Genomic DNA, 25883 nt, shown 5'->3' with positions numbered 1-25883 from the left:
CTCCTCTCGTACACATCCGACGCGTAGGACCCACACGTGCCTTCATATATATATATATATATATATATATATATATATATATATATATATATACACACACCCCTGAAAATTTAGTCAGGTCTTATCGCTGCTGCTTCGTCTTCTTCCGTCACCAACACCCACTGCCGCTGCAGCTGCTTTTGCCGAAGAGAAAGAAAGAGATAGAAATCGGCAGCGGGAAGGCGACAAGTGTTGTGTGGAAAAAGCAGTCGGAGTCGCATCAGCACGCACCACCTCAACCCACATGAAGTCTGCTGTAATGTGAATGTCATTTCCGAGGAAAAGCAATTATTCCGACGTATCAGCAGTACCTGTCATTTCCAACGCCAGCGTCGCAGGTGAACAGTCCCCTGATTTATAGACCACTATTCTCGCTACTCCACGAGAGCTCCCAACAGGGCGGCTCAGATCACGATGTGTGCCATGGGAGGACTCGTTCTTCCCCACCAAAACCTTCCGGTTCTCCCTTTCGCAGAGCGTCTTCTTTGCTCCTATGATCCATCCGAGGCAGGGTTTGGACCCGCGACGGCTCTCAACCCCAAGGACGCAAGAGTTACCCCCAAGCAGCGTGCAGAAGCCGCTGTTAGCCATCTCTTGCACATGATCAGCCATCTGATACCATTTCTAATATGGCAAATATTCTATATCAATTATATCTCGAACTAATTCCAACCTGTGCGTCGGTAAGAGATTTCGTCGAACACATTCTCGGTACTTGGTCTGCAGATCCTTGACATCTCGGGTCATCGATCGCGATCCGTCTTTCAACCATGTTCTTGGCTGGCAACAGCTCTTCAACCCCCGAAGGATGCAAGAGTTGCCTCCCGAGCTGTCTACACCAGCCACTGTTTGCGTCGTATCATTTGTTGCATGTCACGACGTTCACGAAGTGGAAGTCGTCATCGAATCCCAAGGCTGATATCTCAGTTCAGATGGCCTCGATTTCCTCCAAAGTGAACTGGACTGGGACAAATATAGCAATGCATACTATGGCCATGATGATGACTAAAAAGCGATGAGAAGACTTGGATCGAGTCTCTCCTTTTCTGCACCGTCGACAACATGTTCAATGCTAAAAGGAAGTGCTTCCATATAGAGAATAAGAAAAAGCGAAGAACCACATGCATTGAAAGGTATAACAATGCCAAAAAGCCTCCAATGGCACAGCCTGTTGTTGGTATACAACAGCAGTCATAGCTCCATCTTACAAACTTGGGACTGCTACAGCTTTCACCCAACCGAATCATGAGTGAAGCAGACGACCGCCGATGACGTCCTTCCCGAATTGCCTCTCTTGCGCTCCGAAGCTACTCACCAAGTAGGTGTCGTTGCACTCTTCTAGGCCGAATCGACGGGCCACGTTGAGCGGAAGCGGTTCAGAGAAGCACACCCCGCTGTCTTGATGGAGGCCGAGCGTGAGGGAGACACCATTTCCATTTCCTCCGGCGGCCACCACACTGGCTCCACCTGCAACATGCTGGTGGTTCGACATGTCGTACACAAAGTTGACAGGCCCTCCTTGGATGTGGTTGCGCATGGAGGTCAGCTCCTCGTGAATGCCTTCGGTCACCGAATTCTGATTGCGGCATATGCTCGCTATCTGGAATTGTGGAGAACTCAAGGGATTTGTCCGCGACGAGGGCGGCGGCTGAGGTTGTTCGTCGGTGGTGGCACAGTTGCTGCTGCCGCTCGCCGATGTTTTGTTTTTCTGGCGCAGCTCTAGGGAATGTACTTCCTCGACCATCGGCTTCCAGAGTCTTACTCTTGCATTGATAAACCAATTAGAGACCTGCTCAAAACAAAAATAGTGGAGTGTTGATGAGAGCAAGAGAGATTAACTCACTCAATGCATTTCCTTTAATTTGGAGGATTCAGAATTCGCTACGCATAATACTGAGCATGTATAGATACAAATTACACCATGCTTTTACCTGATTTCTTGTTAGACCAGTTTGTTTAGCCAAATTCTGCTTGTCGACATCGGTAGGGTACCTGGAAGACGATACGAAAAAGATCATATATAGATGTCTTCAATAATCCAAAAAGTTGTAAGCAACAAGGATTGTACCGCTGTTAAATTATTGCAAATACTATCAAATTATTGCATATCATTGACTAGTGGCTGACCTTTTCATCTTTCGGATGAAAACATGATCGGCCATGGTGATGACAAAAGCCAGCTAAATTAAAAGTGTCGAGTGTCTTTATGCAGGCCAACATCTTGTTTTTTTTTGTTATAAAAAATACCAACTTAATTGGTAGGAAAATATAAAATTTTAAGGCATCATAACATGTAATTAAAAGAGAAAAGAAATACCAAAGAAAAAAAGTGCAAATTCATGTTAAGCATGTCATAACAAAATACCGGATCTTAGTTCTATTAATGAGAGCTAGAAAGCGATCAAAATTAGCAAAACTACATGCGCTCCTTTTCCGATTCTGTATGGAACCTCTTTATGCGTAACTATGACAAGTCCTCTGAGCTCAGTCGTAAAGAATTTATCATTTCTAAAACACAGAAGGTTGTAAGGAATTGCATCAGGCACTATAAACTTTAACATGATAAGCAGACAAGCATTCATCACCACAAAGTTTTGCATCTTTAATGGAAATAATGTTCGATCTACTCACGGATGCAAAAAATGTTCAAAAAGCCATGCTCGAAGCACAGATACGGCGCGCTCAGGAAGCCCTCTCTGCGGCCGCCAAACGTGTGGTTGTGCAAAGGTAGCAGGGCTGTTGGTTGTTTTTTGTAGATAATTACTACTGTTTAGGAGCCCAAAGCTTGAGATATCTTCTCTGCTGACACCTTCGTCTCCGTGACCTTTATTGCTCGTCTGCCGAAGTTGGCCAGATATGATATTCTTAAGGCACCTGAAGTGTTTGGACATGGCCTTGAGAGCCATCGATGCATATGGAGAAGCAGTACTCAATCCAGCGACCGACTCGAACGAAGCAATCACAGCTTGAACCTGCTGGTAGCATTGTTTGTATCTTCTGTAAACCTAAAAGGTTATCATTGGAATGTAGTCAACTCACATCAAAAGATGAAAACATAACATACTCGAAAAGCTGCAAAGTTTCAAGCTGGTTATTATGTTACATGGTGCTTTTCATAGATCAAACAACAATTTATACGGTTATTCCTAATTCCTCCGTGATTTCTATTACTTAAAATGCACCTAATACCCAACATGGATTCGAAAAGAAGCTACAAATTTGAATAATGTTCATAACGATCATCGAGGTGGAGATGGTTTATGTAACAGTAAGAAAGAAGATGAAAAGCATAAAGAAAAAAAACTTAATACTTAAAACAAATCAATCTTTGTAACATAACCAAAGGCGCATTAACTACGCAAATAAGTCAAATGAAATATCATCGAAAACTCGATAAAAGCGACTTTAACTCGTATAAATAATCCTAGAGAATACAAAGATGTGAAGATACAGCAGTTTGCCTCATGTTTTCCGAAAAGTCAACCAATTATTGATGTAATCTCCATCTTCCTTCTATTGAGAAACTTAAAGACAGCAATTATCTTAGCATTTAGAATAGGCCACATTCTTCCAGATTAGAGCTTTATCCTTGAACATCATTAGCAGTAAACTGCAATCCAAATTACCGAACACTATCTCGAGTTTAACAACTTCGTTGCGATTGCTTCGATAAAAAAAAATTCACTTCCATTAGGCTAAACTACAAACATTTTTTTGAGTGAGATGGCCTTATAAATGTGTACAGTTCTTGAATTCGTTCCAGCTTACAACACTGGGTTTATGACTTCTGCAATTAACAGCTACCACAAAACAAAGAATCCACAGATCTGATGTATCAACAAAACATAATTTGCGACATGTCGGGATGAACTTGATGCATCAGCTAGGCGCAACCATGAGCTTAGTGCAGATAACCCTCATCAACTATCACAGGAGTTGACCACAAGTGATACAATGGCTTAGCTTTCCTCACAGTCTGATCCTTTCTCTACAGTCTCACATCATCAAGTATTAAGTGAAGCACAATAAATAAGCAAACAATACTTGTGAACCTTCTACTATGACTTGCAAATCAAACCAAGTGCCTCTATTCTGCCAGATCGTAGGCTAAACGGGGTCGATCCTAAACAAGGCAACCACTTCATCTTGTCTTCCACCGACAACAAGTCCGAGGAGGAAGATGAGGATATGCAGTAAAGAAGCAGTTGATTCAATCTAAATGGATCAGTCTGTAGAAGTAAATGTTCAATTATTCCTAAGTGACGAAAGATTAAACCCTATCATCTCAAATACATTGAATCAAACCCTGCAGTAGCAGATTCAGGAGCAGTAAATCCATGGCTTCACACAGTAACGAGATCTCACCAGTAGCATCGAAAACCTTTTGACATGAAGGAACACAAGACCCTTCAAATAAAGTAGACTGCTTGGGAGACTTGCACAAGCAAGAGGATCCAAAAAGGAAGACGTAACACAACAAGAAGCCTAACGAAGTCATCTCAAAGCAGAAGTACACAGAAGAAATAATTCAAGCTGCTCACCTCGTCAAGCATGGAGATGAGCCTGGTCTTCTTCCACTGCTGCTCCGTGCCGGCGACCGCGCGGTCCTCCTTCGTTCCATGGCCGGCCACCACGTCGACGCCGTGATCCATCAGCGACTCCCTGGGCGGATCCGCGTCTAGGAGCATCTCCCGGCTGCCGCCGCCGCTTCCCGCCGCGGCCTGGTGTCCCGCACGGCACACCTCCTCGAGAAGCTTCCTCGCCGGTTCCAGGAACCTGGAGCGGTTGAGGACGGCGGCGTAGCCTGTGAACGGCCCCAGGGGGGCCGGCCGGCTCGCGAGGTGGTGCCGCGAAGCCGGGGGGCGAGGGGAGGAGGAGGAGGTGAGGGAGAGGGAGAAGCCTTGGATGGGGATCTGGTGCTGCGCGGGGATCGGCAGCGCGCCGTGGCCGTCGAATTGGGCGTCACCGTAGTTAAGGGTAGGGTTGTGAGAGTAGTAGGACGAGGAGGAGGAAGAGGAGGGGAGGAAGGCCGTCAGGGAATTGGCGGGATAGAGCGAGGGAGCAGCGTCGGCATCGTGGAGAAGCAGGAAGGAGGCCGACGGCGGCGACGACCCTTCCAGCGGGAACCGCAGCTTCTCCCTCCTGCTGTGCTGTGGGACGTGGTCGTACATCTGGGGGTGGTGCAGTAGCATCGGTTCATCCCCACCTCCTCCGCCGCCTCCCACGAATCGATCCGCAGCCGACGAAGCCATCTCTCTTTTTTTTTTTCCTTTCTCGCGTCAACTCCTCTGTCTACTACTACTACTGCTGCCGCTACTACGCTTCTCGTAGCCCAACCCTGGAGAGAGTGAGGGGGCAGATGCTCGCAACTTTTCGCTGCTTCTCTTGCTTTCCACAGAGCAAGCGATAAAGAAGGAAAAGAGAGTGAACAGTGGAGCAGTGAAAGCGAAAGGAGAAAGAGGGAACACGGCTGTGATATGATGAGAACTGGAGTTCATGTTTACCCCGTCCAACTACACGTTATATATATCATGATGCCGACTCCCTTCACTCTTCCCCCTCCCCCGTTTCGATTTGCTATCAGAGAACAGTAGCAGCGTATATGACAACAGGGAATACCAACAAACAGATACGCCTCTTTGAACACGGCGATTGGATTGCACCGAGAGTCCAGGAGAGAGAGAGACAGAGAGACAGAGAGACAAAGACAGAGAGGTCAATTAATTAGGGTCCGTGGTGGGCGCACGTGGGACCTCGCCAGGCCTCTCGGAACACTGTTGGTTCGTCCTTGCTCGGCTCGGAAGGTGAATAGCTGCAGCAGCTGAGTGTCGACGTACTTGGAAATGTTGGGGTGCGATGTTGGTGGGGTCAGGTGGGCTGTATCCGGCGGACCCCGTCCAGAACGAGACTTTGTATCCACCACCGGCTGTCCCGGGGCCCAGCCGGCCGACCTCTACGGCGAGCACTAGCGTCGTCAGGTGGGCCTGCAGCAACGGCGTGGATGGAACGGGGTAACATACGCACGCAACCTGTTGTAGAGGGAGAGGAGGAGGAGGGTGTTAGGCGGATGTCACACCACTGTAGGTAGCTGTGGCGGAACTCATGATGGTGGCCAAGCTGCTGCTGTCGTCCATAACAGGAGGTTATCCGTCGATCAAGCTCATCCGCTGGACGACGTGTCGAGTTACGAAATGATGGGTCGCAGTGGATTCGCTGAGGAATCGCTGTTATTACCCCCCCAGGTTTGGTTCTTGATGGAGAAACGGGGTAGGTGGGCAGGGAAAGGCGCATGTTACGGAGGTGGGGCTGACGTCGTTCTCTGCAGTTCCCTTCACTGTCAGTCATCCGAACAGGGGAAGGAGAGAGAGAGAGAGAGAGAGAGAGAGAGAGAGAGAGAGGAGTAGTACCGCAGCCACTGGTTTTGGTTTTCTACAGCAATCTTTTCTCTCTTTTGGCCTCATCTTTAGCTCTCTCTCTCTCTTTTTGAGCGCAGGAGTTAAAGCGCGCAGGGATATCTTTTGCTTGCTTGCGGGAGCGGAGGGAGGGAGGGAGGGAGGGAGCGGGGGGAGGGAGGAGAGGAGGGTGGATCGCCCGAGTTTTCCGTCGATTCGCGAATTCCGAGGCCGCCTGGTCCACTGATCACTGTACGATACTGTGGCCAGGTTGAAAAGCTGGCGTAGAGAGAGAAACGTAATCATCCACTCACAGCATTCAACATCCAATCAGCCCTATTCCCACGCATCTCTCTCTCTCTCTCTCTCTCTCTCTCTCTCTGTCTCCATAGCAGCTGCTGAGATTTTTGCGAGTGATGGCAATCATCTGTTCCATTTAAATTTTCGTATCTCTACTCGATGAATATATAGTAGAAAAATAAAGAACGGTTTTCTTAAAAAATATTTTGTTTTCAATTTTTTTAAAAGTATTTTTTGTTTTTTTTAAATATTTCTAACTTAAAATATCTAAAATATATTTTTTTTTAAAAAAATCATTTTTAATTAATTTTCAACTGTTATAATGTTCTCATTTGATTTGTTTATGATATTAAAAATATTGTAAACTTTATTAAAATTACTATAAATTTAATCATATTATCATTGTACATAGATCAATGTCATATTATATTTTTAATTTGTAATTAATTTAATTGAGAATAAAAATTGATTTAAATTATTTATAATATTTTCAAGTAAGTCTTACAATATTTTTTATTGTGTTGACAAAAACACTAACAGACAAAAATATTATAATATACTAAAATATTACAATAAATAAAAATTTAAATATTTTAAAATTAGAAGTACTGTTTGAGAATAAAATAAAATAAAATGAGAATAATGATTGGAAAATATCCTAAATATAAATATTTTCTAGAGAAATCATTCAAAAATAAATACCTAAATTAATTATTTGAGTTTGAGTCATGTAATAAAATGCCTCAATTTTTTGACCCACTCGAGTCACATGATGGGTTCGTTGTGGTCGTGGGCTCCATTCGTGGGTGGGCCCGGGCCCGTCCTATTCGAATCTGACCCACTCGAGTCAACTACGATGAAACCCGACGCTGCCCACCGCCCATGATGGGCTCGTTGTGATCGTGGGCTCTATTCGCGGGTGGGCCAATCCCAACCTAACACGTTTCGATAGGTCAGCTGGCCCCACCACGTGGATGGGCCCCGGCGTGTCACCTTCCATCTAGTGCGTCCAATAGTTAGTTCATGTACTGCCATCTGTGCATGTATTTGATATGTACATCTTACAGGCAACAAACAAACGTATGGTCCATACAATCTTCACCCATGAAGGTTCTCTGACATAGAACAGTATCCGTGGTTTTCTGCAGTAAGTGGTTGATTATAGAATACATCATGCTTCATCACAAGCATTCAACATTCAGCTAAGAAATGTGACTTCAAACAATAGTAGAATGATAAAAAAAAGAGAAGTTATGCCAATGGAACACTCGTAGCAGACTCAACAAAGGCCAATGCATCCAACAAGGTTGCAAAATTTAGCTTTGTTTTCATGCCATATCACACAGATGATAGATATATAACACTTTCCGGAGGGCCTTAGTCATTGCGGTTTTTCGCTTGAATATTTCCTTCACTCAAAACAAACTCGAAACACCCGTAACAAGAGAGATGACGGTTTTAACCTCATTTTTCGCCATATGCCAGTTCGTATTCAGCCAGGAACATTGAAGTGGAAGAGCCAGGAGACAACAAATGCAAGCACCAAGCACGCGAGCAGGAATTTTAGAAAACGATGCCCTTGCCAAAAGCTCCGACTTTCTGAAGGTGGTGGCGGAGCAGCAGGTGGAGCTGTAGAATTGTTAGATTCGTCCCACTGCTCTATGGGTTCAGTCTCGCTCACGCCAACCACATTGTGTGCAGTTGAGCCACAAATCTCACAGATCCTAGAATGATAAACACAAACAAAAAATATTCAGAAAGCAAACTTAGTTCATCAAAAGATTCGAGTGGCATGGTATACTGAGAGGATATAACTGAAGATTGTCCATGTCATGATAGAAATACTGAACCACCACGTCATAGAAATGCTGAGTGATAAAGGAGGCCTCTTTCATTATGGCAGAACCTAATGCAAACTAGAAACTGACTGGTTGTTTTAAGGTGTTGACACCAATTTTATGTTTGCACACTCATGTTTGCACTTTCTTACATGGTGCTGCAAAGGAAAAAACACGAGGCACATGAGAAACAGTCAGATCCATGATTCTTTTTCTTTCCCATTCATGTAGGACATCCTTCAAAAGATCTGAAAAAAATTGCTGTGCCTCCTATAGTTCTACCATTCAACAGATTCCTTTTCTTTCCCATTCATGTAGGGCATCCATCAAAAAGGGAATCAGTCTGATAATATCCACTAGAAATAACAAACTGTGCAAGAAGGTAACGAAATAGCAGAAAAAATAGATCACCTGACCAGTCTAATCAGTGCAAATAACGTTTTCCTGAATACTTAGCATATGCTATTTCCAGTTAACACTTTCCTCTTTTCTCAATCTTTGTTTCCACTATTAGGCAAAGGACTTGGATGTATGAACCCCAGATCATGGAGGCACCATTGAAATATTTGAAACCTCAAGATTGATCTCAAATGTCAGAATCTAGAACAGACCAAATGCAACCAATTTTGCTTATGCAGATTAAATCGTTCTTAGGAAAGTGCCTAAATTATGCTCTATAAATTTCTGACCTACTTCTTTAAATTTAAGTTATATAACAGCAAAGTTTGACATTTTGATATTTATGTACAAACAGACAGAAAAACCATCGTTAAGTATATACAACAGGAGAACTGTTTTTATATATTTGCATGAAAGGTGGTAGGCTGCACTGTGTTTCGGACATGCAGTCCCCATGCTTGGTTTGCCCGCATCATCTGTTTGTCCTTTCGTTCATCGATTGCACCCTCTTTTATCTCCAATCTGGTAATGGTTCATACTTTGAACTAGTGTTATTTGCATCTGACATAACTCAATGGTGTAGAAAGTTCAATTTACGGATTCCTGATGTTTAAACTCTGCCACTATTGACATGAACAAAGGTCGATCATATTACATTTCCTCATTTTATAATTATCATGTACTAGTTTTTTATACTACACTGGCACATTATGCGTTGCATTTTATCCACAAAGTAGGTCAAGTGATTACTCAACTTTTCCATTGCTTCCTGAAATTGTCATTTTGTCATCGTCTACTTAGTTTCGTACGTCTTACTGAAGCCAATATAAAAAATGACATGATTTGAGAGACAAACTAGCTATGTGCAAGCAGATGCATGGTTTTCCTCTCTAGAATCTTCACAGAAATCATATCTGCATGACTTAAGTTTTGTGCATTTCAGAAATCATATTATATCTTCACAGAAATCATATCATATCTACATACACAGAAACCATATCATATCTTCACAGAAATCATATCGTATCTTCACAGAAATCATATCTGCATGACTTAAGTTTTGTGCATTTCAGAAATCATATCATATCTACATACACAGAAACCATATCATATCTTCACAGAAATCATATCATATCTTCGCAGGAATCATAGAATCTTCAGAGAAATCATAACACATCTTCACAGAAATCTTCACAGAAATCATATCTCTATTGGCATTATCCACATACACATCAAATGCAGACTTCATATCGATGTTTAACAAATATGGCATCATACATAATTCAATCAATCCAGGATCATCCATATTCTAAAGGACCTCAGGACCTATGAAGCAACAAAAGATTGGAGAAAGAGTAGGACAAGAGTAAATGCAAGCTTACTTGTTTCCTTTGATTTTAAACCATGTCTCAGCGCACTGCTTGTGGGCAGCGGCTAAATCACCCTTGCAGGAACAGCCTAACACAATCGGGACTCCCGACTCTGGAGCTGCCTTCTCCAAGCTGAGATGACAAATCCTGCAATCTCTCTCACCCTTATCAGTATTTACCTTCACCATCGTCGTGCCAGTCTCCAGATCATCATCAAGCGAAGACTGTGAGACACAGGATTTTCTACAAGGCTCTTGAAATCCCTTGATCTCACGGCAGGATGCGCCAGAGATCCGGCAGCCATTGTGAATGGAACTGCCACAGTTGGAGCCATACGGCGAATGCCAAGAATGCTCTTCTGCATCTGAGAAACAGAGGCTATCTTCGTCACTGTCATTCGAGTGAGAGTGGTGCGGCCCTTCTTCTATATCCCCAGAGGATTTGCCACCTTTCTTAGCCATCCTACAAGTTTAGGAGCAAAAACCTATAATATGACATGAAATGCCCTACAAGTTTCAAATCTTTGGAAGGCTGAATCAAAGAAAACCAATTTCACAAAGAACTTGATGCGACGCCTAGGATCTGATCCATTTCATCATGAAGCAAGTACCCCAACAAGAACAAAGACGGGCCCTTAGTCAAGCATCAGGAAACGTAACACGGAAGATAAATCTAAACCCACTCCAAAATTGAATCTTTCCACCAAATCTTTGAACTACCCCAAAAACTCCAGGAAGACACGGACACAGAACCAGAGATCAACCAAAACAAGGTTCCGATCCAAGAAACTCAGCAGCAACTGCACCTAAAGGGCCATTACATCAGACAAGATTTTGAACACAACATTGCCAAAAAATCAGAAGAATCTGCAACAGTCGTTTTTAAACAATGCATTAAAGCATAGGAGTAGAAGGAGATCAGGACTGGAGATAGAGATAGACTTCTTTTGGTGGCTTCCATCCTCTGATGCTCAACAAAAGAAGAAAAGATCAATTTACAGTAGCCACATTAAGATCTCCCAGAGCTTTCTGCCTCTGTGAATCGAAGAAGAGAAAAAGGAGTGTACAAGATTGTAACAGCAGGAGCTGCGGCGGCGGCAGCGGCAGCAGCAGCAGCAGAGAAAGATTGTAAACTCTCTCCGCTTGCAGGCCACCATAAAATAAAATAAAACAAATAAGAGAGGAAAGCACAGAAATAAAATAAAAACATAAAGCTGTGCCGCAGAACAAAAGAATAAGAGACCCGAAGACATGTCGAGGCTTTGGATTCTTGCTGACAGTGGTGGTGGGGCCCCCAACAATGAAAGCACAGAGAGCACGGTAAAAAGTCTAAGGAGACGTTATGGAAGTGACAGGGGTTCAACAAATAGGCAAAGAAAGATTGGCTCACCCAATAATTCTTCAAATAATATTAACACTAATAATAAAGTACCCATGAAGTTAGTGTGGGAGTCAAAAAGGCTACGCGCGGCAGCCTCATCCATTGCACTCGAGTTGTTTACTCGTCGATCCCTTCTCCAGTGCTGCTGAAGGCTTTCGACACATTAAACCCAAAACGTAAAAGCATACATAAGCGACATGAATCTTTGGCCGAGACATACAAGCAGTAAGAACAGTACCTTCTATCTTTGTGCAGACTCCATGGAACAGAAAAGGACCACCTCCATGGGAACCATTCATCACGAGCGTGCACCGGAATTGATTGATGAAGGCGCACACCTCACTCATTCCGAGAAGCATGCGTCCCATGTAGATGCAAGCTTTAGCCTCTGCAATCACAGACATTTAAGTAGGCTTCAGCGTAGAAGATAGCACCGAAGATGATTACAATGGCCGATTGATGATTACAAAGCTAGAGAAAGCTTTAGCCTCTGCAATATTACACGAAAGCTGCTTACATCTGTAAAAAGGTACTACCTGTGTGTTGCACCAAACATTTGAGACGATTTGGTGAATCAATAAATACTAAGGAATTATTCACCTGTCGCGTTAGTCCAGTTGCTTGAGACATAGCCTGTTCATAGGATCTTGCAGCTATCAGAAAGAGCTTCACTTTGGGAGACACGTGAACTGGAGTTCTTGAGGGAAAGCAGGTACTTTTTCTTTTTACTGATGTATTTCTTTTTTGCCCCTCTCCTTTCTTTCTTCAGCTGATCCTGTACCTGCACCGGTGCCATTAGAACAACAAGAATCATTAATTAATGATGATATAACTGAACAACAAAGGACTCCACATTGTTTGCGACTCCAACTCACCGAGGACCCAAACACCACGTACGATCTTTTAATACAATTAGGCGTGCACAACTGAGTTGCTTCTTTTTCTTAAAGCCAGAAGACATGCAACACACGTCCAATCAATCTGACATGTTCCTGTTTGATGATATATCAGATTACTTGTGGTACCATAGCAATCTTTTGTCTTGTGCAATACGAAGACCATGTAATGAGCTGAAGAGTTATCCACTTGGAAAGAATGTATACATGGTCACCAGCAATCTCCGCAAGAACAGAGCCCATCCCTGAAGTGATGAAAACGAGTGGCGTCCCTCAACACAATCCGACGCCCGACGACTTGCGATATGACTTTAATGGCAGAGTGGCAATCCCCACACACCCTTAGGTTCTTCATGACTCTGATCGTACTACCCTCCACGGTACTAATAAGACCGAAGGCAATAGCAAGCTTCTCGCTGTGGTGCGCAAGCGCTGCCTCCTTCTGTTCATCATCCACATCGTGCAACGCAAATGTTTTGTCGCAAACATAGCCAAGTTCCTTCAGCTTAACTCCGAGCCAGTCCAACTTCTTGTATATCTCCATGGCCATAGGGTGAGACCTGTCTCCACACACGAACTCATGCCTTGTTTCCTTCAGCGTAATCCAACTGGAACCGGGAACTTTGGTGATTCCTCGATATCTCATCATCACTCTGGTTTGTGATACATCATTCCATCTTCCGGCTGAAGCATATATGTTGGACAGCAATACGTAAGCCGCACTGTTATCTGGTTCCATGTCGAACACCTTCTTGGAAGCCCTGCGAGCAACTTCGATATTAGCATGCATTCTGCAAGCACCGAGCAGAGCCAACCATATCTTGCTGTTCGGTTCCACGGGCATGTTCCGAATGAACTCTTCTGCTTCTTCCAGGTTTCCGCACCGGCCTAAGATATCCACCATACAAACATAGTGCTCGAGCTTCACTTGGACCGAGGAATCATGCTTTAGGAGATGGAAAATGTGCCTTCCCCTCTCGAGCATTCTGGAATGGCTACAAGCGGTCAGCAGCCCTGTGTATGTGATCTCATCAGGTTGTACGTTGATCTGTCTCATGTCATCAAAGAGCTTCAGTGCCAATGTTGCATACCCGTTCTGTGCGCATCCAACTATGATCGAGTTCCATGAGACGAGATTCCTCCTATCCATACTGTCAAACAACATCAGACCATCCTCTACATCCCCGCATTTGGAGTACATCACAACCAGAGAATTGCCCACAAACACATCAAGTTCCAAACCCAGCTTGACTGTAGTTGCATGGAGCTTCTTTCCTCCATCGAGAGCTTCCAGCCCACAGCATGAGTTCAATGCACTGGTGAAGGTAGACTGATTCGGCCTGATACCAGATGCAATCATTTTGTTGAATTCGTCCAGTGCATCCTCATGTTTATCGTTCAGACCGTAGCCGGTTATGAGAGCTGTCCAAGAGACCACATCCCTTTCTTTCCTCTCACTGAATAACTGGATTGAATCCTCAATCTGTTTGCACTTGGCATAAAGGTTGACCAGTGAAGTAGAAACAAATGTATCTGATGAATAGCCTGTTCTTACAGTATGGGAGTGCAGCTGCGTGCCTAGTCCTAATTCCGATGCATTGGCACACGCCGTTAGGACACATGCATAAGTGCTCGGCGTCAGCTTCGTCCCAGAACTCCACAGTTTGTGAAAAAGGAGCAATGCCTTGTCACTCTCCCCGTTTTGGTCATGACCTCCGATCATTGCAGTCCAAGAAATCACATTGGGTTGCGGCGTCTTCTCGAACAACAACCGAGCATCCTTTACTCTTCCATTGTCACAATACGCGGAAATCATGGCATTCCACGCGGCAGTGTCCCGCTGAGGCATCCTAAAAAACAGCTCCTCCGCCGCATCGATCCACCCGAACCGCGAGAGCCCATTGATCATCGTCGTCCACGAGATCACATTCCTCTCCGGCATTTCATCGAACAGTTTCCGCCCAAGACTCACGTCACCGCAATCTAAGGCGGCCTTGATCATGGAATTCCATGCAGCGGTGTCTCTCACCGGCATACCGTCGAACAGTCTGAAGGCCTCGTCGATGCGGTTGGTCCGCGAGTAACCAACGATCATCATGGTGTAGAGTTGGACGCTGGGAGAAGGAATTCTGGTGAAAAGGCGGCGGGCTTCGTCCATGTCACAGCTTTCGAGGAGGCGGAAGAGCGCGGCCTTCCAGTGAGAGCCAACTTCCTTGCATCTTCTAGCGGCGAGGGGATGGGAAGTTTTGAGAGGGAAGACGGTCGCTTTATGATTTGGAAAGAGTGCAGGAAGTCTTCTCATGGTCAGCTACCTTGGATCGCTCAAGAGCTTGAAGACTTGAAATGAATCATCAAGACGAAGCCGGCACGTTGTCATAGAGAAACAGAACTAGCAAGACTTGAGGATTGAATGAAGTTTCATGGCCGAGTACTCTCACAATAATTGCATTGCATGCAAAAGCATTGTCATGCTCGTTTATCACAAGCGAAGCCACCTTGCAAAGGACGGAAAAAATGCAAGAATTTGGATCAAGGTTTGATCTTTAGAAGAAACACGGGCATGATTAATGTAGCAAACAAAAAAAGATTGGATTTTTTATCCCGAAGAGTACCTCCGAGACTTCGGAGATCTGCTTGAACTCGACCTTGGCGCCCTTCTTGCTGGGGTTCTTGTCCGGTTGATCATCTCATGGCAAGCTGGTAACCGACTACAATGCCTTCCTGACCACCTCTGTAGTTATCGCTATGATGGCAAGGATGCTTTCTCGTCTTCATCCTTCTCCTCACAAGTCGTCAATGGTTTCTTCTTTGAATTGGTTCGTATTGTGGGCGATCGTGATGCATATATTCAGATATATTTGATCCAAGTAGTAGGACTACGATCACCTCGCCATCTCTATTATCCTTAGGCTTCAACCCCTCTCCGCCTCTCTCCCCTCCAAAGACGGTGCGGCGGCGCACGTTTACGGGTCGCTCATACACACGACTCTTTTGCGGCTTATTTTAGGCCCGATTCGATGAATTTGTCTAATTATTTTCTCATTTCTTACGCTCATTTCTCACGCTGGTTCGCCTGGGCCCACACGCTGGGCCGCCCAGCGCTCGCCTGGCCCAATTTGAAACCTGATTGAAATTGACTTGGCTTGAGTTGAATCCGAATGTTACAATCGGTTCAACCAAGCCAAGTCCCGCGCCGCGGGCCGGCTGGTGAGAGAAACCCTTTTCTCGTTCTCCATGTCGTTCACTTCGCCTCGTTGCCGTCGCCACCGCCTCCTCTTCAGCGATGATTCCCGCCGCTCCTCCCCGCGTCCGTGCACAAGGCAGCCCTCCATCGGTGACGGTACCTCCTCTTTCTCTCTCTCTCTCCCAACCGGCGTTGTGCCTCCTGCCTCTCTTTCCAATCGCTGTCGCTCTCCCTCTTTCTCCCTCTCTTCCCCCGCCTCCGTCCCCGCCAAGCTTCCTCGACGCCCCCTCCGTCTTCCTCCTTCATGCTCCTCTCCCCTTCCCACCCGTCTCCTTCCCTCCCGATATCTCTCTCCCTCCTCTGCAGCCGCCCCATCGAGCCTCCTCGATATCCCCTCCCCACTCTCCTTCCCTCCTGCTGTCTCGCCCCCTCCTCCGCCATCGCCCCTACCGAGCGTCCCCGACAGCGCCCTCCTTCTTCACTCCCGCTGTCTCTCTCTCTCTTTCTACTCATCCGCTGTCGGCCCCCAACCTTCCTGGTAGCCCTTGCCTCCTTCCGGACGGGCTAATTACATATATTACCTCTGTAATTAGCTACTTTAGTATTCGAATCCCTACATTTTTTTATATTTTTAAAAATTAAATTGATATCAGGGTTAAAAATTAAGAGAGAGATTTCATTGGAGCAACAGTTTAAAATGATAAGGTAGCTAATCTTTAAAAATACAAAGATCGAAATGCTAAGGTAGCTAATTAACTAATTACCCTGACATAACTTTTTTAGATATGTTTTCCTATATATATATATATATATATATATATATATATATATATATATATATATATATATATATTTGTGTGTATATATATGTGTGTGTGCGCGCACACACTAAATTTGCCAATGAACATATTGTAGAGCATGAATCTTTTACTTGTTGACTTTATCGGTAGCCAAGGTCAATTTGACCATTTAAGCTTCTGTGTTCCCACTTTGTTCAGCTGTGCTCAAAGCTTATACAAGGTCGCCTACACCAGGTCATATCTGGTTTTTCATTTTTAGCTGCTCTTTAAGGGACTTAGATTATGTTCCTTTGTCCGTCATAGTTAAACTGTTTAATTTCTATCTCTTCAACTAATAATGACCACATGAAATATTTCAAGTTGTGTATTCTACTTATCTTGCTGTCTTGTCAGTGTTGCATTCTTCAAGGGATTATTAATTCTTTGTGATGTTATTTAATAGTTACTATAGATTTTCTGACTTTCAGGACCTTGATTTCTGATTGCCATGGATCAACAAAGGAAGCACAGGATTTTGATGGTTTCTGATTTCTTCTACCCAAACTTTGGCGGTGTGGAAAGTCATATCTATTATCTGTCACAATGCTTGCTTAAGCTTGGCCACAAGGTTGAACAGTTTTTTCTTTCTGTAAGATGTCCATTTTGTTTTCTGCTTAGCTGAGAAAAGAAACCTGATTAATTGCGGCTTCTACTTGCAAGGTTGACTAATACAGCCACTTGTTTGCATTTGATCAACAACCTTTTGGTCATCATACTAATTTTACACTCGTATAACCTTGATTTCTTAAATTGATCTTAGGCTTTTCTAAATGCATTGCTTAGGTGGTGGTTATGACACATGCATATGGAAACCGTTCTGGAGTTCGGTACGTGACCAATGGTCTGAAAGTTTATTATGTGCCATGGAGACCATTCCTTATGCAGAATGCATTACCAACATTTTATGGAACACTTCCCATCACAAGGACCATTCTTGTTCGTGAGAAGATTTCTATTGTTCATGGACATCAAGCTTTTTCAACTCTTTGTCACGAAGCACTGATGCATGCCAGGACCATGGGTTACAAGATTATATTCACAGATCATTCACTCTACGGTTTTGCAGATGTCGGAAGCATTCACATGAATAAGGTGTTGCAGTTTACACTTGCTGACATAAGTCAGGCTATATGTGTTTCTCATACAAGCAAGGAGAACACAGTTTTGAGGTCTGGGATAACACCTGAGAGAGTTTTTGTAATACCTAATGCTGTGGACACTGCTATGTTCAGTCCTGCCCCAAATAGGCTCAGTTGTGATGAAATCGTCATCATTGTTGTGAGTAGATTGGTGTACCGGAAAGGTGCAGATCTCCTTGTTGAGGTCATCCCAGAAGTCTGTCGTCTCTTTCCAAATGTAAGCTAAAGCGTTCAATTCTTTTTTCTAATGATGCAACAATTGGAGTGCCATAATTTTTGAAAATTTTGAATGAGGCAAAAGATAAGTTTACACAAAAACAAAATGCCGATCAATGTTGCTTTACTCTATTATTTGGTCCCTTAATTTTCATTTAAGAAATTGTTTGTTAAATTCTCTTTCCTTATAGTTTACTTTTTATAAGGTCTGTTTTGTAGTTGGAGGAGATGGGCCAAAACGTGTGCGGCTAGAAGAGATGAGGGAGAAGTACTCTCTTCAGGATAGAGTTGAAATGTTGGGTGCTGTTCCACATTCTCAAGTGCGATCTGTTCTTATTTCTGGTCATATATTTCTAAACAGGTAGTTCTTTCTTAATCCTTCCTTTTAATCTTATTAAAATCCAGTTAAATTATGCTCGTTTAAAAGCTCCTGAGGTTTAGTGAATTGTTTGACATGCATGGCATCCATTCAAGCAAAATCTCTTCTAATGAAATATTAAAATAATTATGGTATTTTAGCCTTGACTACTGAATATATGCTGGCATATGTGAACTGTATATGCAGTTCCTTTTCATAACTGAAGGTACTTAATTTATGTCGATACTGAGATACGGTAGTTACTTGGAACATTATCTGGTGTTTAGTATTAATAATAGGATATTGTGTGCTTATGTTAAATTTGTATTTCCAATTTAAGTTATCTTGGTACTAATTTTATGTGGATTCCAAGACATGGTAGCTACATGGAACATTTTTTGGTGTTTAGTACTAGGTGTAGGAAATTGTGTGCGCTTATCTTGTCTCTATTTACCCGAGTTGATTGATATTACAAATGGAGCTGAGCTAAATGTAACCTGTCTGTTCTCGCTGAATTTAATTTAAGGGTCATCTAAGTCCTTGTGATTAACCTTTATGTAACTGAACTTTCTTGTCTATAAAGATTTTCCCGCTTGTTTCTTATAGTAAGGAAAATGATTTGCTGGTGTGAACAAAATTTTCCAAGATTTGTGTATATAATCCATGTAAACACAGTTTAGGTGCTTTACGTTTGAACAAGCATATGATTGACTTGTGTGTAATTTTGTAGTTCTCTTACAGAAGCTTTTTGCATAGCCATTCTGGAAGCTGCTAGCTGTGGATTGCTTACTGTGAGCACAAGAGTTGGAGGTGTCCCAGAGGCATGCACATAGGGATTTCTTGTGTGTTTTTTTATGTCCTAATGCTACTTATGCTTAATTCTTGTTTGAGTAAAAGTTGAAAACAGTAATTAAGTTTTTCATCATGTTGAATTTGGCAGGTCCTTCCGGATGACATGATTGTGCTTGCAGAACCAGACCCAGGGGATATGGTGCATGCTATTGGGAAAGCTATTCACATGCTTCCTAATATCAATCCACATGTCATGCACTCACGGGTACGATGTCAACCGTAACAAGTTTTGGCATTTTTAAAGGGTCAAATCACATTTCTTTTTCTTGTTATTGTGCATTTCTTTATAAATAAATTCACTCAAACTAATAGATTATCATTTTTTTTTTCTTGTTACATTGGATTATATCAGATGAAAAAACTGTACAGCTGGCATGATGTGGCTAAAAGAACAGAGACCGTGTATAATTGTGCATTACAGTCCTCTGATGAAAATCTGTTGCAACGCCTGCCGCGGTAAGTATATCAGCAAGTCTCTTATGGATTCTGCAGCTTTCCTTTGATGGTTTGGGCAAATAAGATAATAAGTTGATCTCTGGAAAGTTTTCTCCTAGAATTGAATTATATGTTCAGTGAAATCAAAAATAGCTATCCTGTGTTTCCCTTAACTACTGCACAACAACATGTTGTAGGAAGCTTCTAAACTTCCATATGCTCATAGTTATCCGAAAGTTGGTTTTCCAACCTTTTATGCATCGATACAATTCATTATCGTAACTTACTGTTTCTATGAATTTAGATACCTGAAATGTGGTGCTTGGGCTGGCAAGCTGTTTGGCTTAGTCATGATTGTCAATTTCCTTCTATGGCGGCTTTTGGAATTATGGCAGGTATTTAGTTACCTTCTGCTAATTCCTACACAGTATCAAGACTCCAAAAAAATTTAAAGAACAAGATACAAAGAACTAATCATTACTGCTCTGATACACTTTCTTTCTTTTCTCCTTGGGCAAGCCAGCCTGCTGAAAGTATCGAAGAAGTTCCTGAGTTGGTGTTGGTTCAAAATGAGCATGAAGAGCCGATGCAGGACTTTGTTGAAGCTCGAGACTGAACTCCATCATCAAGAAGTATCTTGATCTACAGATACCAAAAGAAAACTTTTCTATGCAGGACTTTGTTGAAGCGTGAGACTGAACTCCATCATCAAGAAGCATCTCTCCAATCTTTCTCAAAATTTTCTATTCATGAAGAGAGATGTGATCGGGAAGGTTGTCGGCATACTAACCATTTTTATTTTTGGATTGTTAACGAATATTTAAGTTTCATTTTGGAGTTTTAGTGATCTTTGTAACAATTTTCCGTTATCATACCATTTTCAGCATTACCTAAATTTGTCTATTCATTGAGTTTACTTTTGTTTTTGGAGTTGCTAATGATATCTTGAGAAATTTTCATAAAATAAAATAAAATAAAATTCATGATTTCACTCTTTGGTATTTAAAAAGATGTGTTGAGAAAAAAAAATCAAACTCTTATTTATTTTTATGGAATCAGAAATCAAACCCTCTCTTTTGCATTCCTTCAAAGCAAAGAAATCAAAACTCAAAGTTGTCGAGGCATCCAAAAACTCCTTTTGGTAAGAACATGGATGGATCACTTTACAAGCAGTCACTAAAGCTCGCCCATCGTCTTCCCCTGTTGTCCTCTCACCTACTAAGTTCTGAAGCAAACAATTTACCTGAAAACAAAAAACAAAAGTGTTTTCTGAACTCTGTTTTGGTTTGCCAACAAAACCACAGTTTCGAAAGTTCAATTTGGTGCTGCAAATCCCACCGTTCTGTCGCATTTATTACTGCTTTGGTTCTCCCGAGGGAGGGATCCGTAACTCTGCTTCCCCCCGCGACAGGAGCCAGAAAGAAGAGAACAGGGGTCGCAAGGCGCCTCCTTTCGTTTCTTTGGTGATGGAATCGGACAACATTGAGTGCATCTCGGTGTCGGACGCGACGGTGGTGGACGATGAGGAGGTCGCCCATGTGCCCCACCCCTTCCTGAAGCCACACGGCGATGGAAGCGGGACTGTCGCCGGCGGCGGCCGGTCGCCCGTGATGAGCCCTGCGACCAGGGTGCATGAGTTGCTGGAGTGCCCCGTCTGCACCAACTCGATGTACCCCCCGATCCATCAGGTGGGTTTGCCTCTTCTGGATTTCCCCTCTGTCCTTACTGACTGTTCGGGCTTCATCTAGCCAGATCGTTGCCAGATTTGAGTTCTTGATTTTGTGTTTCGAGCGAAACTGAAGTGATTTTTGGAATAAAGTTAAGATTTTCGGCATCGATTTTTTTTTCTTTCTTGGGAATCTCAAGCTTGGTGACGTGAAGCTGCAATATTTTCACCTGTTTTGATTCTCAAGGACAGACAAATGTGTGATCTTTTCTGTGCCAATCTATGATCTTGCTGAAGTCGGTGAAATAATATCTCGATCTACACTTCTAGCGAATGTAGTTTTTGTGCCTGTTATTATTTTTCAAGAAATCATGATGATATGAAATTAAGACCATTTCTTTTTCTTCTTTTCCTTTGTTTTTGTTGTCCTCAGTTTGTAGTGTTTTGCTCTGACTTCTGTATAATTGTTAGCTTAAATTGATCCACATATGTGTCGGATGCATATGATTGACATATATTTTCGGAATTTGCTAAAGAGAGGCCGTTGTCTTCAATCATCGTACATGTATCATATTTGTTCTTTTTTCTTCATGTCTTTCTTGAATTGGTTTATGGACTCGATGGTTAACATTTAAGGCCTTTTTTTTGCTGTTAGGTTATGATATAATTCAGCACGTAAATGTTAGCTTCTACTTCTAGTCGATTCTCTTTTACAGTATGATACTGGAGATAAATGTGTCAGTGAATTGAAACTCAACATTTCGGTGTTTAGACTTTCATTGTCGAACTAAAAGTTTTCTCGCTTATACTATTTTATGTAGACAGACTAGCAGTAATCATTTATGCGGTAAGCTTTCGGTGAGCTTTGGAAGTTGGTGATTGCATGTCTGGTACGAATAAGAGTTGCTAGCTTTCTTTGCTTTCTCAGCTGCATATGTCCTGTACATTTGCCGATATGTTTGCTATTAGTTAGCTTGGAGAACTTATATGTAAACCTTGGTTGATACTCTCAAATGGCTTGAAATTGTCTTCTTTATTATCCAAAATGTATTGTCACATTTCAGTACCGAAATAAGGAAAGGATTGTTATGATGTTTCAAAAGGTGTGAAGCTTTTTTTTTTTTTTCATGGCGATTTCTACTTCTATTCTTCCAGATTTTCTCTAGATTATGGTATGGTTCTTATAAATTATTTTGTACTGAAAATTAATCTGAATCTTTGCAGTGCCATAATGGACACACTCTATGTTCAGCTTGTAAATCAAGGGTGCATAATCGTTGCCCCACATGTAGGCAAGAGCTTGGAGACATCAGATGTTTGGCATTGGAAAAAGTTGCCGAGTCACTCGAGCTCCCTTGCCGGTATTTCTCATTGGGTTGTCCTGAAATCTTCCCATACTACAGCAAGCTCCAGCATGAAGCTTGGTGTAATTTTAGACCATACAACTGCCCATATGCGGGTTCTGAATGCTCTGTTGTCGGGGATATTCCTTTTCTCGTGGCACATCTGAGGGATGATCACAAGGTAGATATGCACATTGGTTCCACATTCAACCATAGATACGTGAAGTCCAATCCTAGAGAGGTAGAAAATGCCACCTGGATGCTGACTGTAAGTATGCTAAGCACTCTAAAGTTCACTATGTCCTTACTGAAGGATTAAATCTAAAATGATTTTCTTTATTTGTGTGCTTTGAAATATATGATCTACTTTTGTAGAGATCTATGATGGAAGGAAACACTGTTAAAGCATATTATTATACTTAATTTAAACTTTAACTGCCTCGTTTTCTATACATGTTTAGTCATATGCCACTTTACCTGCATTTTTCTTCCATATTCTACCATTTGCTGTCTCCGTGTTCTACAGGTGTTTCATTGTTATGGGCAGTATTTCTGTCTCCATTTTGAGGCTTTTCAGCTTGGGGTGGCACCGGTATACATGACCTTCCTCCGTTTCATGGGTGACGAGACTGAAGCAAGGCACTATAGCTACAGCCTCGAGGTTGGTTCGAGTGGCAGGAAACTAATATGGGAAGGTACCCCTCGCAGCATTCGTGACAGCCACCGGAAAGTTCGAGACAGTCATGATGGTCTAATAATTCAGAGGAATATGGCACTCTTCTTCTCTGGCGGAGATAGGAAGGAGCTGAAACTGCGGGTTACCGGTCGCATATGGAAGGAACAGCAGAATACAGACCCTGCAGCGTGCATTCCAAATCCCTGTAGCTCATAATACTTGTGACTGTACCCTTTGGATTGTGTTCGAGACACCGTATTGTTGATATTTGGTGCTTTCTGACTGTTCAGTCCAATCGTCGATCGAGATGGGGCTATGTAAAGTATGAAGAAAATACTTGTGTTATTCATCCCATGTCTAAATTTTTGGTGTCCTTAGATGTAGCAAATATGCGACTTTAATCTTTAGCCGGTGCACATTACAAGATCATGCAGCTTGTAAATTTTTCATTGTATCGTGGATCATGATCTTTTGACTTTTTGTGCTACATGCTTGATTGTGTGTATGCCTCCTGTTCAATGATTTTATGAGTATATGATTGATGGCTTGTCGAGCGCATTTTTCATAGTTTTGTTTCGGAAATGGGCGATGATGTCGGGTCGGATCCATCAGATACCAGACCTAAGCCCAATCTGTTCTTGGATCCATACCCGACATTTGAATATAGATCAGAAAAATATTAATCCAAATTAGACATAGATTTTTTTTGTCTTCTTATCAATTTTTGGTTAGTATACTTGAATGGTGGTGATTTGTCTGATGGTCTTCTCAGTATAGAGAGGATAGGAAGCCATTTTTGTCTGCACAACAACAATGTCCGTAAGCAAGATATCAGCAAGCATAATAAATAAAAAAGAGTCGGAGGAAGAGGCAACGATGGCGGTAAAGTGGGAGCGAAAGATGGAGGTCGAGGTGATAAGAGGAGACGAAGAAGAATGATGAGAGAGAGGAGGAAACCAATAGTAGAAGAAGAAGAAGAAGTAGAAGATAGTAAAGTGGAAGGAGGAGAGGGTAATTTTAAAAAATCAATGGGTAAAATAGAGTTTAACTAAAATTAATTGAATAGTTAGGATTTAGTTGAATAGGTATTTGGTTTATCTCAAAATAATTGGATAATCATGACTTGATATCAGGACAACATTTGATTAAAGTCCATAACTAAAGATTTTTTTCGATAAATTACTATATTGCTCATTACAAAAGATTTTATTTGATAAATTATCTATATATTTTTATTTATTTTTATAATAATAATATAAAAATATTTATTTATTCATTCATAATTAATGTGGTATTACATATTGCATATGAAGTGTATCCAACATAAGATGTCCTTCCAAAATTGTGCATTTCACTGCATAAATGAGTGTATCCTACATCAAAGAAGAGTGCATCATAATCAAATGTAGCAAAACTACATGCACTAAAGCACACTATATATATATATATAATATCTAAATTTTACATTGTACGATCGCGGATCATAATTTGGTGACTTGGTCATATACCTCGAGATGACTTGTGAGTTGTGTATGTACCTCCCATCGATTGATTTTATATTATATGTCTTCTATTTAATGTGAAAAAGGATTGGTTTTCACATGTTGACTATTTAAAGAAAGAATATATATATATATATATATATATTTCATATCCAAATATCTTAATTCTTCAGGATGATAAATGAACTTTATTTCCTATCTTAGGCAGTAAAAAATATATCGTGATAATATATTGTGAGTACACAATGTGTTACTTACACAAAATTATCATATTTGAGAATTAAATATATACATGAATTGCAAATTTGTGTGCTCACACAAGCCACATAATAAAATGCATAAAACATTGTATCAGAGCAATACACATCCATTACAAGTTTTAGTGAAAATAATACATTAATTTAGTCACTAAGAAAAGAAAAAGAAAAAGTACATATCAGTATATTTGATCGATAGAGACAAATGGTATATTTTGGATCTAAGATATGTCACAATCGATGCCACGTCATGCTACAATCGGTCAACGAGGAGAGCACTCCCACACGGCACATTTGTTCACCAACAAAATCAGCAAGAGTACATCGGTGTTATTGGTCATTGGTTCATATGACATCTTTTCCTTCATCACAAGAGAGTTGGATATCACTATATTGAAATCAATGCTTCACGAACTCCAAGCAGTGGATATAACCTTGTTTGATTAGGCTGATATTAGGATGATATTAAGGTATAAATTTCGATGATCGAATAATTAGTAGAGTAGACGATCGATGACCTTGAGCCCTAGAATAAGCTTAAGGAAACTTGATATAAGGAGAATATGTTAGAACAATCTAAGAATATGTTAGAATATGTTGATTTCTAAACCTTATCGATATATTCCCTTTCCTTCTTGTGGTTCGTTTAATTGCATGATTTAATTATAGGTTAGGAATAGTTTGAGTTATAGGTTTATTAACGATGATATCGTAAAATGATAATCGTTGAAGCTTATATTTCCCTTTAGCTTAATCAAATAAGGATTTATCGATTTGATCCCTTGGAGTTTCAAACTTTATA

At 41.8% G+C, this 25883-nt stretch overlaps 5 protein-coding genes across 8 annotated transcripts; 2 read left to right on the top strand and 3 right to left on the bottom strand.

Annotated features, from left to right (window-relative positions):
• Positions 1-1139: 1139 nt before the first annotated feature.
• Positions 1140-5608, bottom strand: LOC103984143 (BEL1-like homeodomain protein 9). Its single transcript, XM_009401581.3, has 4 exons — positions 4581-5608; positions 2671-3044; positions 1971-2031; positions 1140-1828 (listed from the first exon to the last, which is right to left on the bottom strand). The coding sequence occupies exons 1-4, from the start codon at positions 5289-5291 to the stop codon at positions 1283-1285; spliced, it is 1692 nt and encodes a 563-aa protein (XP_009399856.2). The 5' UTR covers positions 5292-5608; the 3' UTR covers positions 1140-1282.
• A 2335-nt stretch (positions 5609-7943) lies between these two features.
• Positions 7944-11933, bottom strand: LOC103984142 (uncharacterized). Its single transcript, XM_009401580.3, has 3 exons — positions 11770-11933; positions 10351-10800; positions 7944-8455 (listed from the first exon to the last, which is right to left on the bottom strand). Exons 2-3 carry the CDS (start codon positions 10797-10799, stop codon positions 8224-8226), a joined length of 681 nt encoding a protein of 226 aa, XP_009399855.2. The 5' UTR covers position 10800; positions 11770-11933; the 3' UTR covers positions 7944-8223.
• Positions 11764-15605, bottom strand: LOC103984141 (pentatricopeptide repeat-containing protein At5g46460, mitochondrial). 3 transcript variants are annotated; one of them, XM_065108184.1, is made up of 5 exons: positions 15227-15605; positions 12594-15109; positions 12319-12499; positions 11957-12106; positions 11764-11860 (listed from the first exon to the last, which is right to left on the bottom strand). In XM_065108184.1, exon 2 carries the CDS (start codon positions 14914-14916, stop codon positions 12826-12828), a length of 2091 nt encoding a protein of 696 aa, XP_064964256.1. In that variant the 5' UTR covers positions 14917-15109; positions 15227-15605; the 3' UTR covers positions 11764-11860; positions 11957-12106; positions 12319-12499; positions 12594-12825. The 3 variants fall into 3 exon arrangements, with proteins under 3 accessions (XP_064964256.1, XP_064964255.1, XP_009399854.2); XM_065108183.1 differs by having other exon boundaries at positions 11769-11870; XM_009401579.3 differs by having other exon boundaries at positions 11780-11863.
• Positions 15606-15796: 191 nt separating this feature from the next.
• On the top strand, positions 15797-20553 carry LOC103984140 (phosphatidylinositol N-acetylglucosaminyltransferase subunit A). Of its 2 annotated transcripts, none has more exons than XM_018826303.2 (9): positions 15797-15954; positions 17066-17205; positions 17421-17993; positions 18199-18353; positions 19081-19171; positions 19291-19407; positions 19555-19658; positions 19942-20032; positions 20161-20553. In XM_018826303.2, the coding sequence occupies exons 2-9, from the start codon at positions 17086-17088 to the stop codon at positions 20251-20253; spliced, it is 1344 nt and encodes a 447-aa protein (XP_018681848.2). In that variant the 5' UTR covers positions 15797-15954; positions 17066-17085; the 3' UTR covers positions 20254-20553. The 2 variants fall into 2 exon arrangements, with proteins under 2 accessions (XP_018681848.2, XP_064964257.1); XM_065108185.1 differs by having other exon boundaries at positions 15809-15954; positions 17050-17205.
• A 392-nt stretch (positions 20554-20945) lies between these two features.
• LOC103984139 (E3 ubiquitin-protein ligase SINAT5-like) lies at positions 20946-23869 on the top strand. Its single transcript, XM_009401577.3, has 3 exons — positions 20946-21325; positions 22528-22914; positions 23173-23869. The coding sequence occupies exons 1-3, from the start codon at positions 21104-21106 to the stop codon at positions 23536-23538; spliced, it is 975 nt and encodes a 324-aa protein (XP_009399852.1). The 5' UTR covers positions 20946-21103; the 3' UTR covers positions 23539-23869.
• Positions 23870-25883: the final 2014 nt, after the last annotated feature.

The sequence above is a fragment of the Musa acuminata genome, chromosome BXJ2-5 (genome assembly GCF_036884655.1).
Source record: "Musa acuminata AAA Group cultivar baxijiao chromosome BXJ2-5, Cavendish_Baxijiao_AAA, whole genome shotgun sequence".
NCBI classification, from domain to species: Eukaryota; Viridiplantae; Streptophyta; class Magnoliopsida; order Zingiberales; family Musaceae; genus Musa; species Musa acuminata.
This window is presented reverse-complemented; position numbering and strand designations above follow the sequence as displayed.

What these genes read in the sequence shown, in the direction of transcription:
- LOC103984139 (XM_009401577.3), top strand. Translation starts at nt 21,104, where the DNA reads ATGGAATCGGACAACATTGAGTGCATCTCGGTGTCGGACGCGACGGTG. An exon ending in TGTACCCCCCGATCCATCAG is followed by an intron (nt 21,326 to 22,527) that starts GTGGGTTTGCCT and finishes GAATCTTTGCAG; the next exon opens with TGCCATAATGGACACACTCT. An exon ending in ATGCCACCTGGATGCTGACT is followed by an intron (nt 22,915 to 23,172) that starts GTAAGTATGCTA and finishes CGTGTTCTACAG; the next exon opens with GTGTTTCATTGTTATGGGCA.
- LOC103984143 (XM_009401581.3), bottom strand. Translation starts at nt 5,291, where the DNA reads ATGGCTTCGTCGGCTGCGGATCGATTCGTGGGAGGCGGCGGAGGAGGT. An exon ending in TCATCTCCATGCTTGACGAG is followed by an intron (nt 3,045 to 4,580) that starts GTGAGCAGCTTG and finishes ATAACCTTTTAG; the next exon opens with GTTTACAGAAGATACAAACA. An exon ending in CTGGTCTAACAAGAAATCAG is followed by an intron (nt 1,829 to 1,970) that starts GTAAAAGCATGG and finishes TGTTTTGAGCAG; the next exon opens with GTCTCTAATTGGTTTATCAA.
- LOC103984142 (XM_009401580.3), bottom strand. Translation starts at nt 10,799, where the DNA reads ATGGCTAAGAAAGGTGGCAAATCCTCTGGGGATATAGAAGAAGGGCCG. An exon ending in TTTAAAATCAAAGGAAACAA is followed by an intron (nt 8,456 to 10,350) that starts GTAAGCTTGCAT and finishes TTATCATTCTAG; the next exon opens with GATCTGTGAGATTTGTGGCT.
- LOC103984141 (XM_065108184.1), bottom strand. Translation starts at nt 14,916, where the DNA reads ATGAGAAGACTTCCTGCACTCTTTCCAAATCATAAAGCGACCGTCTTC.
- LOC103984140 (XM_018826303.2), top strand. Translation starts at nt 17,086, where the DNA reads ATGGATCAACAAAGGAAGCACAGGATTTTGATGGTTTCTGATTTCTTC. An exon ending in CTGTTGCAACGCCTGCCGCG is followed by an intron (nt 19,659 to 19,941) that starts GTAAGTATATCA and finishes CTATGAATTTAG; the next exon opens with ATACCTGAAATGTGGTGCTT. An exon ending in GGCTTTTGGAATTATGGCAG is followed by an intron (nt 20,033 to 20,160) that starts GTATTTAGTTAC and finishes TGGGCAAGCCAG; the next exon opens with CCTGCTGAAAGTATCGAAGA.